This window comes from Pagrus pagrus (genome assembly GCF_965226575.1).
Source record: "Pagrus pagrus genome assembly, chromosome: 12".
NCBI classification, from domain to species: Eukaryota; Metazoa; Chordata; class Actinopteri; order Spariformes; family Sparidae; genus Pagrus; species Pagrus pagrus.
In genome coordinates this window covers 27,793,437-27,810,262 of record NC_140196.1, presented here as the reverse complement: position 1 = coordinate 27,810,262, position 16,826 = coordinate 27,793,437, and the positions used below count along the sequence as shown (strand labels likewise).

At 39.9% G+C, this 16,826-nt stretch overlaps 1 protein-coding gene across 2 annotated transcripts in view; it reads left to right on the top strand.

The window, feature by feature from the left end:
* LOC311267010 (class I histocompatibility antigen, F10 alpha chain-like) overlaps positions 1-16,826 on the top strand; it is a 501,763-nt gene that overhangs the window by 477,314 nt on the left and 7,623 nt on the right. The window contains exon 2 of one of the 2 annotated variants that reach the window (XM_084369796.1): positions 15,443-15,510. In XM_084369796.1, coding sequence (XP_084225922.1) covers positions 15,462-15,510 — 49 coding nt within the window. In that variant the 5' untranslated portion in view covers positions 15,443-15,461. Of the gene's footprint in view, positions 1-15,410; positions 15,511-16,826 lie in introns of those variants that run through there. The other variant, XM_084369795.1, reaches the window with a different exon arrangement.

The following is a 16,826-nucleotide window of genomic DNA, read 5'->3' as shown; positions in this document are numbered from 1 at the left end:
TTAATGGAGGCCAGAACTGTCCGGCCATTATCCAGCTTATACCATGACCACCTGCCAAAAAAAAGAGACCATTCAAATTTTCATGTGATTTGTGAACAAAATCGAAAGTTTTTTTCATTTACAAGGCATAACTCTGTTTCCCTGGCAACACTTGAGGATTTGACTAATAAAGTGTTGTAATGAGTCCTAGAACCTGGAAATGAGTCAGCATTTTTGAACTTCCAGTTCCCTCGTACCAAAAGCCTATGGGTTTTTTTGAATGGGTTCTTGGTTAAATGAGGATGAGCTGGTTTTTGGTTAAATGCCTATTTAATAATTAATCCCATAAGATTATTATGTAATGGAAAAGTTGTTAGCTACTCCAGTAAATAGGAAGCACCAGATACGACTTAACAGCAAGGGTAAACTTGTGGCGATCGCCCACGATATTCACGTCACTTTGGAAGAGCAAGCTCGAGTCTGGCTATGTGCCCATCCACTTTCCAAGGCTGAGAAATCATCTGTGGCTAATCTGGCTCTGAAGTGTCAAGGTCCCTACCATATTATTCAGCAGGTTGTTGGAGAATATTCGAGAAGACAGATGGATTTTACATATCCCGCCTCAAACCTTGCTACCCAACTGCACAGCAGGTGGAACAGGAACAACGCCAGCAATTGAAGGAGATATTTGAGGGTGAGACAGGGGATCCAGATGTAGAAGCAGGGCTTGCATCTAAAAATTCAAAGAGATCCTCATCCTCAAAGACATGGAAAGAGCAAGCTGATGAGATGGATGGGATGATCACAGCAACAATCCATTGGCAAGCCAGTCTGAGGATGAGGAGGATAAAAACCTAATAGACCTGTGAATTAAGTGAGGAACTTTACTTATTGTTTTTACTCTATGGGCTGTGTTTTTTTTCCCCAAGGGGAGATGAGTGGAACTGAACTGACTTGAACTGGATTGAACTGTCAGTGATAACCCCCAAAGTGGAGTATTTTTGTTGTGTGGACTGAACTGAGCAGGTTTCTGTCTTTTGTTTGTTCTAATATAACTATTTTTGAACTTGAACTGGTGGTATGGTTGACTTTGTTGAAACCATGCAACTTTGTTGAAGAAGTTCATTAATCTGCTCTGCTGTTATTTTCCACTGTGTGTGTGTTTAAGAAATGTATTCAGGGGCATGTGTGTTATGAGCATGCACCCTTTGTGGGGTTTGATTTTGATAATGGGTTTAAATGTAATCAAACCGCTAAAAACTAGTCCACTCAGTTAATTGAATCCTTTGGCTTAGCTATTAGCCAGAAAGCAAACATTATGATAGCATGATTCAAAGTCAATAATATTGTGTGCAGCTGTCAAACAGTAAATCTGTTGGTGTTGGTGTTGGTGTTGTGTTGGTTGTCGCTTGTGTTCACAGGGACAGTGTAGGATTCTTCTTGCAGTTTGTGTGTGACAGGCGCCATCCTGTGGTGTTCAGAGGATAGTTAACTGAAGGACTACACTCAGTTTTGTAAATAAGGTATTCATTGTGCATTCATTTAGAGCAGTGAACAGTCTGTTTCACTGGAACTAATTGATACCCTGCAGCCAAACAACAAACTCCACAAGCAGACTGGCATGCAGGGGGTCACCACTTGGGATGTAGTTGCTTTGCTAAAGGGGCTCACAAGTCCAGACAGGGTGACAGATTGGGCCCACCACCCGGGTGGCGATTGTAACAGACCAATCACGTTATTGTGATAGCTTTGAGACTCTTGTTGGTGTTGTTCTTGGAGCATCATAATTAATGTTGCTCCATGATCATCATTTCTAAAAAGAGAGAGAGGTCTGCTTCGGGGCGAGACATTGTGGCTTAATGGGTTATGCACTCTCTCACAAGCGGCTGGGGGCATTTACAACATATTGTTATAATAATGACTTACTACTTTGACACTCCATTTACTTTTAGTTAACAGTTGCAGTTTGGTTAGGTTTAGGCAACAAAAAATACTTTGGGTTTGGGTTGGAATAGACTGTGTTAACTGTAACAATGTTAACTTCTTCCATGTGCACATTTTTCCGGTCTTTTCTCCAAATCACAAAGCTATGACATTACAAAATATAAAAATGCCATTGGTCAGTTGCTATAATGATCTCTGAGCAGAACAAGAATAACACCAAGACAGCGATATCAGGTCTGGTGGGGCACTAAGAGTCTATATCATTTAAACTGTGATTCATTCAGCTCAACTGGATCTCACACATTAGCCTTCCTGATCTATTTGAATCAGTTAATTGTCAGACCTGCTATCTGCTATTATAGTCACTGCTGTTCAGTACAGTCATGTTGTATTAGTACAGTTTCATTATTAGAGCATTATTAAATTAAGGTGATTAGATACAGCCTTCTATTGTGTTTGGCCTGTTTATATGATTGCATATAGATGAAACCAATGCAGTGTGTTTTACCAAAATTAATGTAAATAGATAGTAAATTTAAAACCAAACAATTTATCTATGGATATTCTCACATTAATGAGTAAGTTAAATATCGTCTTGTTCTGAGCTGTGACATCCCTTTCTACATTTGATTCTGTTAGCTTTGGAGATATCCTTCTTATTTACCCACTTCTTTACTTCTATACATTTTTCTTTCTCTTTCAACATTAAGACTGGGGCTTTATTGTCTCCTCTAGCCCTGTTCTCTTACTGGATTAATAGGGACTCCGACAGAGAGGGAGGACAAATTGTGTTAGAGAGTTCCCAGTGTTTCATCCACGTTGCGAAGACTCTGGGAAATCAGAAATGTGATGATCTTATCTAATTGTCACACTTGCTATTAGCACAGAAAAACTCATTTGTCAATCCTCACGAAATTGGTGGTACTGATGTGGCCACTTGCAGTCTGAATCACTAACACGCCACGTCACCACATTCTTTTAGCAGCGTTTATGCACGTGTCCTGGACCACATTGAAGGACAGTCTACTCAACTAACATCCTCTGTGTAACAAGAAGACAAAGGAGAAGCCACACCAACAGGCAGAATGGATGACGCACTGTCTGATTTCCATGTGGTTCACTGTACTGCAAATTACATGTCTGGCCTCTGTTAAAATGGCAAATGTTATCAGCAGATGTTTGTGAACACAAAGTCTGTTTCAACTTATCAAACCATTGGACGAGTAACCGCAATATTCACCAAGAGGATAATATTAACATGTAAAAAAAGTACAAATGATGATAAGCAAATAGTCTAACAATCAACCAATAAAGTCTACTTCTTTGTTGCCCATCAAGAAAGTCACCAGTGTCCTTTTAAAAAAAATCACTCAATTTTGAGAGTTGTTGAGTTAGGAGAAACTTTATAAACTCTGTGAAACGCTATCTTTGACAAATTCTTAATCATTTGGGCCATCTTGTGAATTTGGTAAATGTTATACATTCAGATATTTCTATCTTTGTGTAAAACACATCATGTCTTTTTTAGTGATGCAACATTTATTTGCATATATAGCAGGGAAGTGAGATCAAATCACAAGTGGTCACTGAAGATGCATGTTAAGACGCATGTTAATGCCAGGTGTGCCTTGACAGACTTAGAGCTGTCCACTAGTGATCGCTCAAAACAGATGTTAAGACCAGGTCTAAAAAGCTCCATAGTTAAAGAAGTACTCCAGAAATGTAGTATTTCAATAACTGCCGGGGACCCATAAGAGACAGATTAATAAAGAATGGTTAAAATTTAAAAAGTTAAAAAAGTTAATGGTCTGCAGGTTATCTTCATAACCTGCAGAAGAACCAGGTTCTAAATTTAGTTCCCTGCCATTATTTTCTGGCCAAAAATTGCCTACTTTCAAAAATAGCACTTTCTAATAGCCTTGGAGAAAAAAAGCAGTGCTGTAGTGCCTGGCCCATTTGAGTGGTAAGGCCATTTCATCTGGCTGTCATCCTTCAAGTTTGTCTACCTGTCTGCCTCCACCAGCCAAACATACGTTTACATGTCCGAGGCACTGAGCAACAGTAGCCCTGCAGATGGCACCATGTTCAGGTGGGGTTTAATGGTCAGGTCCACACAGGGGCGGTCCTGGCTAGATTTACGCCCTGGGCGAACCATCCCTTGACCCCCCCCCCCCCTTTAATCTTAAATAATAATAATAATTATAATAATTTTATTTATATAGCGCCTTTCATACATAAAATGCATCTCAAGGTGCTTTAAACAAATCTTCAAACAATTTAAAACAGTATTAATCAACAGTCAGGCAGTACAAAAAAACAGTGACAACAAAACAATAGCAGTGATAAAACAAAAACAATCATACGAATAAAATTAGGCCAAGTTAAAAACAAAGATAAAAGATACCATACTCAGATCCCTAATTATATGCTCTATTAAAAACGAATGTTTTAAGTCGATTTTTGAAAATAGAGAGAGTATCTGCCCCACGAATTTGAATTGGGAGTTGATTCCAGAGAAGTGGGGCCCGATAGCAAAAAGCCCTGCCTCCCATACTACTTTTTAATACTCTAGGCACAGCCAGCAAGCCTGCATTTTGGGATCGCAGAGTCTTATTTGGGTGGTAGGGAACTATAAGGTCCTCAAGATATGAGGGTGCCTGACCATGTGGTGCTTTATATGTTAGGAGGAGAACTTTAAAATCTATTCTAGCAGATACTGGGAGCCAGTGTAGAGAAGCCAGGACAGGCGAGATATGGTCTCTTTTTCTCGTCCCAGTCAGGACACGGGCAGCAGTGTTTTGAACTAATTGGAGTGTCCTTAGTGACTTACTCGGACAACCCGACAGTAAAGAGTTACAGTAGTCAAGTAGTGAAGTCACAAATGCATGAATTAATTTTTCAGCGTCCCTTAGAGATAGAAGGGATCTGATTTTGGAAAAGTTTATGCAGATGAAAAAAGGCAGTTCTTGAGATTTCTTTAATGTGAGAGTCAAATGATAAATTCTGATCAAAAATTACACCAAGATTTCTTACCGTGAGGGCTGAAGTTAAAGAGATGTCATTTAAAATAACAGTATCATTGACTAGATGTTTTCTAAGATGTTTAGGACCCAGTACAATAACTTCAGTCTTATCTGAGTTGAGCAGCAGAAAGTTACGAGTCATCCATATTTTAATATCCTGCAGACAAGCTTGAAGTTTAGAAATTTTGTTGGTTTCGTTAGGTTTAAAGGATAAGTATAACTGAACATCATCCGCATAACAATGAAAATTAATGTCATATTTTTTAATAACGCTACCAAGAGGAAGCAGATATAAAATGAATAGAATTGGACCAAGTACTGATCCTTGTGGAACGCCATAGCTCACTTTGGTGTACAAAGAGGATTCATCGTTAACATGTACAAACTGAGTTCTGTTAGATAGGTAGGATCTAAACCAGCTTAATGCAGTACCTTTGATTCCAATTAGTGTGTCTAGTCTCTCTATTAGAATTTGATGATCAACGGTATCGAAAGCCGTGCTAAGATCAAGCAGAACAAGTACAGATAGACATCCCTCATCTGATGCAATTAAAAGGTCATTCGTGACCTTAACCAGAGCAGACTCTGTACTGTGGTGCCTACGAAAACCTGATTGAAACATTTCAAATAGACTATTATTCTGTAAAAAATCCTTTAATTGATCTGCTACCACCTTCTCCAAGATTTTAGAAAGAAAGGGAAGGTTAGAAATTGGCCTATAGTTAGCCAGAACCTCCGGATCAAGCGTGGGCTTTTTAAGGAGAGGTTTGATTGCAGCTACTTTGAAGGATTGTGGTACATAGCCTGTTAAGTGAGGGGTTAATCATATCTAATAGAAAAGTGCTAACCTGGGGTAACATGTCTTTGAGTAATTTAGTGGGAATAGGATCAAGGAAACAAGTAGCTGATCTGGAGGAGGTGATTACTGATATTAATTGCTGAGGCCCTAGTGGTTTGAAGCAATGAAGGTGGTTAGCTGGTCCTGTAGCTGAAACAAAGTTCGCAGTGTCAGTGTTACAAGAAGGCAGTAATGTCTTGACTTTCTCTCTTATAGATAAAGTTTTGTTATTAAAAAAATTCATAAAATCATTACTTGATAAGCTTATAGGAATAGCTGATTCAACAGAGCACTGGCTCTGTGTCAGCCTGGCAACACTACTGAAAAGAAACCTGGGATTATTTTTGTTGTTCTTGATTAAAGCTGAGCAATATGCTGCCCTAGCAGCATGAAGTTCCTTCTTGTATAATTTGAGGGTATCCTGCCACAGTACTCGTGATTCCTCCAGTTTAGAAGAGCGCCATTTCCTCTCTAATCTGCGTGTCTCTTGTTTTAATTTTCGAGTCTGAGAATTGTACCATGGGGCAGTGTTACTGTGCTTAAGCATCTTTCTTTTCAAAGGAGCAATAGAGTCTAGTGTTGTACGTAGTGAATTTGAAACTCTATCCACAAAGTCATCAATTTGGGAAGGGCTATATGTGACTGAAGAGACCTCAAATGTGTTGAGACAAGGTATTGAACCCAGGGCTAGTGGAATCAGTTCTGCAAATTTACTTGAAGTATCATCAGAAAGAGATCTTGAATAATAGTATTTGTCTGTTGTTGTGTAGCCAATTATTGAAAGTACATACAAAAAGGTAACAAGAACAGAGAAAAAAAAACAAGATCAATAAATGAAATACAGTATATAAACACAAATGTAAATTGCACAAATCCTTCATCACAGGATCTAATAACCATGCTTGATAAATCCCTGAAGAAAGCTAAAAAAAAAAAAAAAAGGCTACTCTATGGAGCATAAAAAAGATTCCTGCAGTAAACTATTTCGTATTTTACATACAAGTTTTGTTTTGCATCATCCTACTAATACCATCTGAACGGTTCCAGTTATGATAACACACCAGTTTTGCACATACAGACACACACACACACACACACACACACACCTGAGGAGTCCTGCAAGGAACATGTGGCTGCAGAGGTAGATGGCTCCTCATCAGACTCCAGGACCATGTCTGTGGCTGCTGTGGAAGTATCTGACTCCTCATTTTCAGTCAGGATGTTTGTGTGAATTTGCACTTGTTGTGTTGCAAACACAAAGTAGCCCAGGTTGCCTATGGGTGAGATTAGTTGCATGACATGATGCCTCAATTCTAATAGCTGCTAGTTCAGCAAAACTACAAACCAAATACAGTCTTCTGTGGCTAAGTAGCAACATATTAGCAAGAGGCTAATAAATAGCCTATAGGCTACTGTCACTCACGTCACTCATAGAAATCTGCATACCTTTATCTTTTGCCCGTTTCTCCTCTTCTTCTTTTCTTCTCTTTCTGAACTGGGCACCTGACGGCTTCTTTGGTCTTTTACTGTGATCCATGATGAAGACGAAGACTCGACATCATTACCGATGTCACGTGACGTAAACAAATTCACGTATATGCCCGTTGGAGGCAGTTTGTGTTGTGTGGCCTGGGATCATCAGTCTATCCCCCGCCCCCCTCCCCCCGCCTCTTCTGACACACACAACCTGTGTGACTCTCAGCAGCGAGCTGACGTCACAATGAGGCCGCCCAGCGCCACTCCACTGACCTGACATGGAAATGAGCGGTAGTCTAGAAAACTGGCGAGTTTTTTTTTGTTTGTTTTTTTAGGGCGCTCGTGCGCCCTCACATAGATTGCGCCCTGGGCAGTCGCCCACATTGCCCATAGCAAAAACCGGCCCTGTGTTTTAGTATTTTGAAAGGAAAGATTAGAGACAGTCAGATTTGGATAATAATGCAGATAAAGTAGTTATTAAACACAGTTTGTAATAACAGGCTTATTCACTTATTTCTAGAAGAGGCCTAGTTGTTATTGAAGATTGAAGATTAACTTAATTGTCATTCAGACTATAATTTACACAGGACAAGTGCACAGCAGAAAGTAATTACGTTGCATCCAGCTCACAAATGTAGTAGAAAAATGCTAAAAAAAAAAAGTTAATTATGTACATCACAGGTTAAAAGCAGTTACTAGACATAAGTGTTGAGTGAGTGTTAGTGTGTGTATATGTGAGTCAGTGTATATGTGAGTCAGTGGATGTGTGTGTGTGTGTGTGTGTGTGTGTGTGTGTGTGTGTGTGTGACTGGATGTTAAGGAGTCTGATGGTAAGTTAGCAACTTAAACTTTATTTTTTGGATCAGGGCCTCCATTTCCTCTCTGTGTGGGGACAGCGCATCTGACGAGCAGCAGCAGCCCATAAAGCAACAGAGGATGCTGGGACCAGGAGAACAACGGAGGCTGGCTACAGAGGTAAGTTGTGATGTAATTGTTAGTGTTTTCAGGCCTGGTGGTATGTAGCCCAGGATGGCATATTGCCACAACTGACTTCAGTCGAGTGATGCAGCAGGCAGTCTGCAATTTATATTTGCATTCATATTTTTGCTCACTCAGTAGATTCCAGGTTTATGACAGAGCAGTCACAAGCAGCATGATGATATGTTGTCATCCACACACATAAGAAAGAAATTCAGTGTATAAGGCATCCTCACATGTAACAGAAAATATGTGGTTTATTTATTGAAATGCCCCTGTAGACCTTGTTTTGTTGGGGAAACTAATAGGAAGTTAAATATCAGGAGAAGTAAAGATACTGTAAAGTGCAAGTAGGAATAATGGTGTTAAAACCTTAGTAATCATATACTTGACTTGGAGCCAGGTGTTCAGTCAGAGTCACTTTCATCAAAATAGCTTTCTTGCAAATTTAAGCTGATGATGTATCTTTTACAGGTATGTGATACCATCCTGCTGCATGCCAAGGAGCGGTTCTCCTTCACCCAGCACCTCGTCAGCGCAACACTGTTGCACGGAGAGTTGTTCCCACAACACAGTGTGAAGTTCCCCGATACAGCGCTTGAAACAACAGTGGAGGCGTACCCCATGTTGAACAAGGCCAAGCTCAAAACAGAACTGTCCCTCATCTATGAGAACAGTGAGTTCAAGGCTTGCAGTGGTGCAGTGCCTCTGTACCAGTTCTTCATGGAGAACAACCTTCAGAGCACTTTCACAGAGACTGTCAGCCTCCTCAAGATCCTCATCACCACACCCATGACAACAGCTGAATCCAAAAGGTGCTTCTCTACTCTGAAGAGGATCAAGACCTTCCTGAGAAACACCATGACACCGGATCGCCTGAATGCTCTGGCTATGCTCTCCATGGAGAAGAAACTTGTTAGGGACATTCCTGACTTTAATAATAGGGTCATTGAGAGGTTTGCCACTCATTAGGAGAGAAGGGCAAAATTCCTGTACAAATAAGATGAGACACACACACACACACACACACACCGCAGCCCTGACCACGTTTCTTTGTATAGAGTTGACCTTTGTTAATATTAGAGTGTGTTTGTTAATATTAATAATTACTAATGTTTCTAGAATGTGTACCAAGGAAACACTAACCAGATTCTTTTCTTGATTGTTTAGTCTTTAAAATGTTTAATGTAATTTCAGCCTTTCCAACAGATGTTGTGTAGAAATAAATAAGTCAATTGTTTACAAGTTCAATTTCAAACGCAAATGGAAAGCTTGTGTTTGTGCAATATGTTGTTTATGTTTTTGTGTTAGAATGCCTCAACTTTTTAATATTGGCATTAAATAATTACTGACTATTTCACAGAGCACTGGTTTCCTGTAGATTGTGTTCAATTGTATCGGGATGGTTACTGAAACTGACTGAATATGGCACAGCCCCACCTAGAATATTTTTCACCAGCTGCCACTGGTTCAATGACGGGTCGAAATGTCATTTAACATGAATACTGTGCAACCAACTGTTGGTACATTTCACTGCGCATTGATTGTTGATGAATTTTCATTAATCTGATTAACCCAGGTGAGGAAGCAGATTCAAGAGAGATGATTGCTTACGCTGAAGTATTTAATGAAGCTCGATCAAGGAGAACAGGTTCGACAGTACATGTGGTAACAGTGTTGTTCTGTGCCAGTTCTGCAGAAAAAAACTTCCCTGTCTGTGATTATTTAACCTGCCACAGAATACTCTGTGGAAATGTGCTTACCTGAGTCATGTTGTTATTGATGGGAGAATATGGAGTTTGATCTATCACAGAGCCAGTGCGTCTCTCTTATGAGATATAGTGAAGGTTGGATGTTGGAGGAACAGAATGTGACCTGTTTGGGAGACAGCACCTTATCTGCCCAGCTGCTTAATACAACCGTTTCTTCCACTACTAACAAGATCTGGTGTAGGGAGAGGAAAAGGACCCTCTGCACACACACAGAAGCCTTTGACCCCGAGCATGACCTCAGGGTGACCGTACCTCCTGGGTGAGCAGAGTGGGGGGACGTATATCCAAATATACCTAATTCCTTTACATTGATGACCATGAATGAATGTCAAAGTCAAATCCATTGTTTTTTCTTTTTGTGCTGATGTTTGTCTTTTCAATAAAATCCTCAAGGTTAAAACGTTTGGCTGTTTTTCTACGTCTACATGCTCATTTGTGACTGCAGTTGCAATAATTATATTACCTGAACATTCAGTCTTCTCACAGAGGATTTGAATGAGAAGATTGATATCAATGTTAACTCTGAGCAGAGTTAGCTCCCAGACAAGGTTAGCTTAGCTTAGCATTAACACTGAAGTAAGAGATTAGACAGCAAGCCATTATCTCTGTTAACGGAGCCTTCTGACAGTTTAAGCAACATTATGTAACTTTTTCAGCTTCAAAATCATTTGATGGTACAGTGTCTTGTAACAGGGTGAATGGTGTCTCTGTCACTTGTTTCTGCACTATGTAACTTCAGAGAGAGGGTTGGATCACAGCGCTGTATACATGTTTACTTACACTCAGAAGCCCTCAGCATGTCAGAGCAAAGCTGTTATTCTTTACCTCCGAGGTGGTCAGAGGATCAGTTTAGAAAGAAAGTGAAACAAATGATGAAGTAGAAAATTGAGAGACTCAAAGGGAAATACATGATGAAACATGTTCATTCACAGTAGTGATTTGGGCTGGGAGTAAAAAAACATTAAATGTACGAGCAACATTCAACAATAATGAAATCACATATACAGAGGTAACACCTGAAGGGTACAATGAGAAAATACATGTAAGTACAGTTACCATATAATACTGTACATTATTAATATCACTGATCTGTGTGATCCCTGACAATAAGCTTGTTTGTGCACATGAGATCAGTCAGATTTTAAACTTGATTAAACTTTGGGCGAAGTCAGATGATAACTTGAAACGCTTTCTAATCTTTCAACACAATCTCCACCTCTAATAGACAAAAGGAAAGGTGAACTAAAAATAGAAACAGGTTAAGCAGGTTTTTAATTCCAGGTGAAGTTGAGAGAGAGAGGCTGAAGCTGTTGGGGTTGGCTGCTGCAGGTTGCAAATGTCAGCAGCTTGTAGATGTTTCTTAAAGGCATGTCAGTGCAGGATAAGTGGACTGACAGTGTGTTTTTCCTTACAGCTCCTAACAACAGCTCTGAGCTCTCTGACAAACTGAATCCAGAAACTTGATTTACACACACATTCTGGATGACTTCAGATGAGACGGCAAAACTATAAGTCATGATACAAAATGACATGCTGTGATTGGAAGCAACAAGTTATATGATTGACAGCGACCAAGAAAGTACGTGATTCTGGAGAAACATAGTTGATTGTTGAGTCTCATTCCCAGGTCATCAGATACCAGTGCTTTGGGTCGGGCAGCTGTGAAACTCTCAGCCTCTATTTCATACATGTCTTTTGCTGCCATCTAACGGGTGTTTAGTGGTATTATATACAGTATTACAAACAGGGCTGTGACAATTGTATTGTATAGCCTGATTCCCTTTCAAGCGGATAAAAGAAATATTTCACACACACTGGGTACTTTAAGGAATCCAAGTTTGACTGGTTCTATCAAAACTGAAACCTTTGTAAAATATATGTGCTCTGTGCAGGGGCGCTGCTAGGGATTTTGGGCCCCATGAAAAGAATCTTTACAGGGCCCCCCAACACAGCGGCGAAATTTTTTGATGCTATTTTAGCATATAATTTCATCATCATTAGGGGCCTCTCTGGGCCCCCCTCAATCATGGGCCCCTAGAATCCGTCTCCTTTACCCCCCCTTTTCGGCGCCCCTGGCTCTGTGGTATTTCTATCTACTTTGGTTCAGTTGTAGTTGAGGAGCTGCTGAATGATTTCAGAGGCATCTCTGCATAGGATCATCTCTGTCATGGTGTTATCTACTGTCTGATCTAGAATAAGTTATAGGTGATGATAAAAATGTACATGGGGATACATTCTCTGAGCTCTTAACTATCCACTGAGACCAAGATCATGCATATTGACCTGACAGTTGTGGAGCTATTTTTGGGTATGTCCGTCTAGACAAGCCACACCTACCAGCACCATGTTTACTTCAAAATATGTTTGAAAAGTAAATACTTTTACACTTTTAGAGTAACTACAAGAATTTAAAGGATATATTTTTTACTCTGTTGAGTTTTTGTAAACGCTGAAAAGATTGAATGTCTGAATAATTCTGCACTGTCCCATTACTCTTGTTCTTTTGCTTTTTAATAAAACAAAAAGTCAGAAAAGATGAAGTCAAAAAAGAGTTTTCTCTTAAATCACTGAGATTAAATCAATGGGCTCCAAACTGTGGAGCTATAAAGAAAGGACAGAATCATTGATGACATGTTGCTGGTACATGAGGGTGAATGTAATCCCTAAAACTGTAGAGCTAAAAGGAAGTTCAGTGCTTAATAGTAACGTTTGCTGTGTGGAGACATTGTTCACCTGCTGTCTGTTTTTAAAATGTTTCTTCTTAACATACGTGACATCACTTGTTATCATTCTTTTGTACTTTCTGGGTTTTAATTACTGTATTACTGTTTCAAGACTAAATTGTCATTAATGTATTTATTTCTCACCACTGATATTTATGTTACTGGGTTTTGTCCTCTAACTTGTATTTACTGAGTTCTCCTTGTGGTTATAATAATCTCATTCCATTCATTACTGTTCTGCATAGTGCCTGTTGCTCTTGCATTAATAAAGTCTAATGGTATTTTTCACATTAAAGGTGTTTTAATGTTTTCTTTGAACAGGAAGTAGATTTAAAAAAGAAAAGATGTCCTCATGTGGGGACGATGGGCTTGTTTTACTGTACAACATAATAAAGTCACCAGAAGAAGAAGAATTGCTTCCGACTCATCTTCTCATGGATGAAGAAGACCTTCAGCTGCAGTGTTACCTGCGCTGATGAGGATTAGGGATGTGTAAAGTGAAGTTCTGTGTAGGGTTTCTTTAGCAGGATGTTCTGAGCCTCTGGGGAGTTGTGCTATGAAAACCCACATAGACCTTCAGAGGGCAGCACGGTGGCTCAGGGGTTAACACTGTGGCTTCACAGCAGAAGGTACTGGGTTTTTTCGGCCCTCTTTCTGTCCGTGTGAAGTTGTTCATTCTCCCCGTGTCTGCGTGGGTTTTCTCCGGGTGCTCCGGTTTTTCACAAATTTAAAAATATGCAGCTCATTCAGAGCAGATCTGATTCCAGTTGCTTGTAAAAGCCCCCATATCATCTGAACGCCCCATTACAGCACATTCCCTCCCATCAGGTGAGATTATTTCCTCTGGTTATAAAACTCATCCCTCAGTTCGAAGGGAGACATTTCTTTGAAGACATAAAGACAATAAAAAGAAAATAACCCTGTTTGTGTGTGTTTAGTTCGTAGATGAGCATCAGTGAGTCGTCAAGTGACGAAGCCTCGGCTTCTACAAGTGACGACTTTGTCGACGAGACGGTCTACTGCACTCGAGAACTGAGATCACACTGCTGCTGGAAGATCAGGAGAGCACAGTAAGGTGAGATGTCTTCCTATTTAAGAGACCCATGGGAATGAGTAAAATATCATGAGATCTCCTGCAGACATTATTAGATGGTCTTTATAACCATTTACCAAAAAGTGGCTCAATTCAGCAGATTAGCTGTTAAACACAGTTTAACCACAAAACCCAGGGTGGAGGAAGAAGAAAGCGGAGAGAGTCGCCAGACTCCCTTTAAAAAAGCTCAGTTTTGAAACATGTTGCGTTGGGAGAAACTGTATACATTTTGTGAAACGCTGTATACAACACATTCTTGAATATTTGAGCCTACTTGTTCATTCGGCAAATGTTTTACATGAAGATATTTTTTTCTTTGTGTAAAAAACGTGTATCCATTTGTTCTAATGAGCACTGGTCAGTCAAGACGAAGCCAGAACACATGATGAGCCAACAGTGACAATGGGCTCAACTACACCAATAAGACACATTAGAAATTCCGTGTCAGTGATTTTTCACAGGCTTGTTGGTCATTTATTCATTATTTCACTGTAACATATTGCACAATAATATCTACATGTAATGCAACAGTATGACAGGTTTGATGATAACACACAGGCTTCTTGGACTTTCATTGCTCAAACTGTTCAAATCAAAGAGGTGTTGTGGCGCTTAGACTCCAGTCATAAAGGGCTGCTGTATCTTTACAAGCCACCAGATGTCAATATGCTGCAGCGTTTGAAGCCCAGAAGCTCCATAAGGCTTCATCCGCCTCTCTCTAGTTCAGACTCAACTGAATTAGTGACTGTACAGAATGTGTTGGGGTGGGGAGGGGGGTGAATCTACCGTCTCATTTGACAAGAAAGCGAGACCATCCAGCTTTACTAATATTTTTCTTTGGACCCTCCCCCAGCATCTCAAAACAGTGTATTTATGACAAGCATGACAACATGGTGAAAATACAGCAGCTCTATTTTTGAATAAACAGCTGTTAAATAAATGATTATTAAAGGCCCCAGATGTGCAAACAGCAGCTTTGTTATATGGGCTATTCATTCCACACAGGACACCAAAGAGGAACAATTAGATATGAGTTGGATTAAGTGATGTTGAAAGCTGATGTGTTTGAAATCCAGTGTTTGTCATTATCAAAGTATTAAATGATGTTGATGGTCAGAAACCCAGAGTGTGACCTGTGGAGGAGCTTGACTTGACACGAGCGTCTCTCAAATATTGACAGGACGCTATTTTTTTATGAATTTCTATTTTTCTGTATCTTTATCATCATGGTTAATGCGTAAAATTACACCTAATTCACTTTTAAAAGACACCAGCATGAATGCAAGTCTTACCATCAAGTGTCGCTCACTTGAACTCAAAGACAGACTCAGACAAAATAAAAGTCTTCAGTCAGACTCAATCTATGACTCGAAGCTGTTTTGATCTGTTTTTTGTTTTTTCTAAATCACCATTGTTTTAAAAAAGAAGGAAGTGAGGGAGTTCAGAGGAAAAGCTGATGACACTGTTAACACTACCGTATGTGAGGGGTGTTGATGAGGACTGGATCACTGGTAGGCGGTCTGGACTATTTTTCTTCTCATGACAGAAACTCCCTCACTTCCCTCTGCGAGGACAAACAACAGTAAACAGCTGATCCAGCTTGGTCCTTCACTCAGCCGTCTTCATCAAATCAAGATGAGAACGTTATTGTTGTTGCTTCTCTTCTGTCACGTTTCATCACCAGGTAAGATCACATTTTAAATCTTTAAACTCTTTAAACTCTTTTCACAGTCCACTCGACTCTTTTGCTCCAAGTTTAGTTTCACTTTCAGTGGATTAGCAAGAAACTGTACTTCAGGTGGGTCGGTGCAGAATGATGTGGGCCATCTTTATCCAGAACAAAAAAGGACTTATAAAAACTTAGACAAACTGTGACAATTTGACTTTGCAACATTCTGCATCACAAAGACAATGAGAGCAAAACATTGTCTGTACAACATGATACAACCAAAAGAGCTCAGTCTATAAAGGCTGTACACAACAAAAACCTGTCTGTTACTTCCTAATTCAGCCTGAAACATGTTTGCACCGACAGAAAGAGCAGCACATCGTCTCTACAGCGCACGGCACTGTTCATTAACCACTTTATTGCACAAAGTGATGAAGACAAAACCAACCAGCAGAGAAGGTGTTAACATGCTGCAGGACATAGCATACATCATCCAGAAATCACACATGTAACATATCCCTTTGCATTCATTACAGTTACTGTAGCTTCAGTATTGATCAGCTCGGCTGTTACACAAATGAGCAGTAAAATGAAATCAAAGAAAGAAAACAGCCAGCAGAGCAATGTTTGAATTAAGATAGAACAACACGCTCCTTTATTACTGTTAAATCAACCACATACTGTACAATGAACTCTGGTTGAAATGTAATGAGCAACTCAGTTCAAATAAACAATGTAGCCTATTGACAGCAGGCCTATGTGGCTAATACACATTACTTCAGGTGAAATCCCTTCAGGAGCAAATATGACGCATCGAACAGGCCTGGCTTTGTTGTTTTCATGGCCTACAAATAATGTTGACACCTTCCAAGCAGAAAGTAAAGTTCACCCCCCACAGGGGCCCGACCACCACCGGCCAAGGGTGGGGTGGTATAATGTTCATCTGTGTTTACAGTAAGATGAGAGATTGTTAATGAGATTAATCAAATCAGTTTTATTTATATAACCCAAAATCACGATCACATTGCCTCAGTGGACTTTACAATCTGTACAGTGAGTGACTTCCTCTGTCTTTAAACCGTCATATCAGCATCAGCTGTTCTGTTAGCTTCATAACTTGTTCAAAATCACACTCTGAATTGTCTCTAAACCGAGCATGGCTCTCTTTTGGTCCCTATATTAGGTCAATGCACTCAGAAACTGATAATGTTTGGCTAATATTACATCGAGTAATATGGTATCGAGTACCCTGCGTGTCTGCTGCTGCTGCCTGTCATGAAACTGTGTATATTGTTCACTGTATCAAAGACTGTGCTAACGTGCTAAGAGAC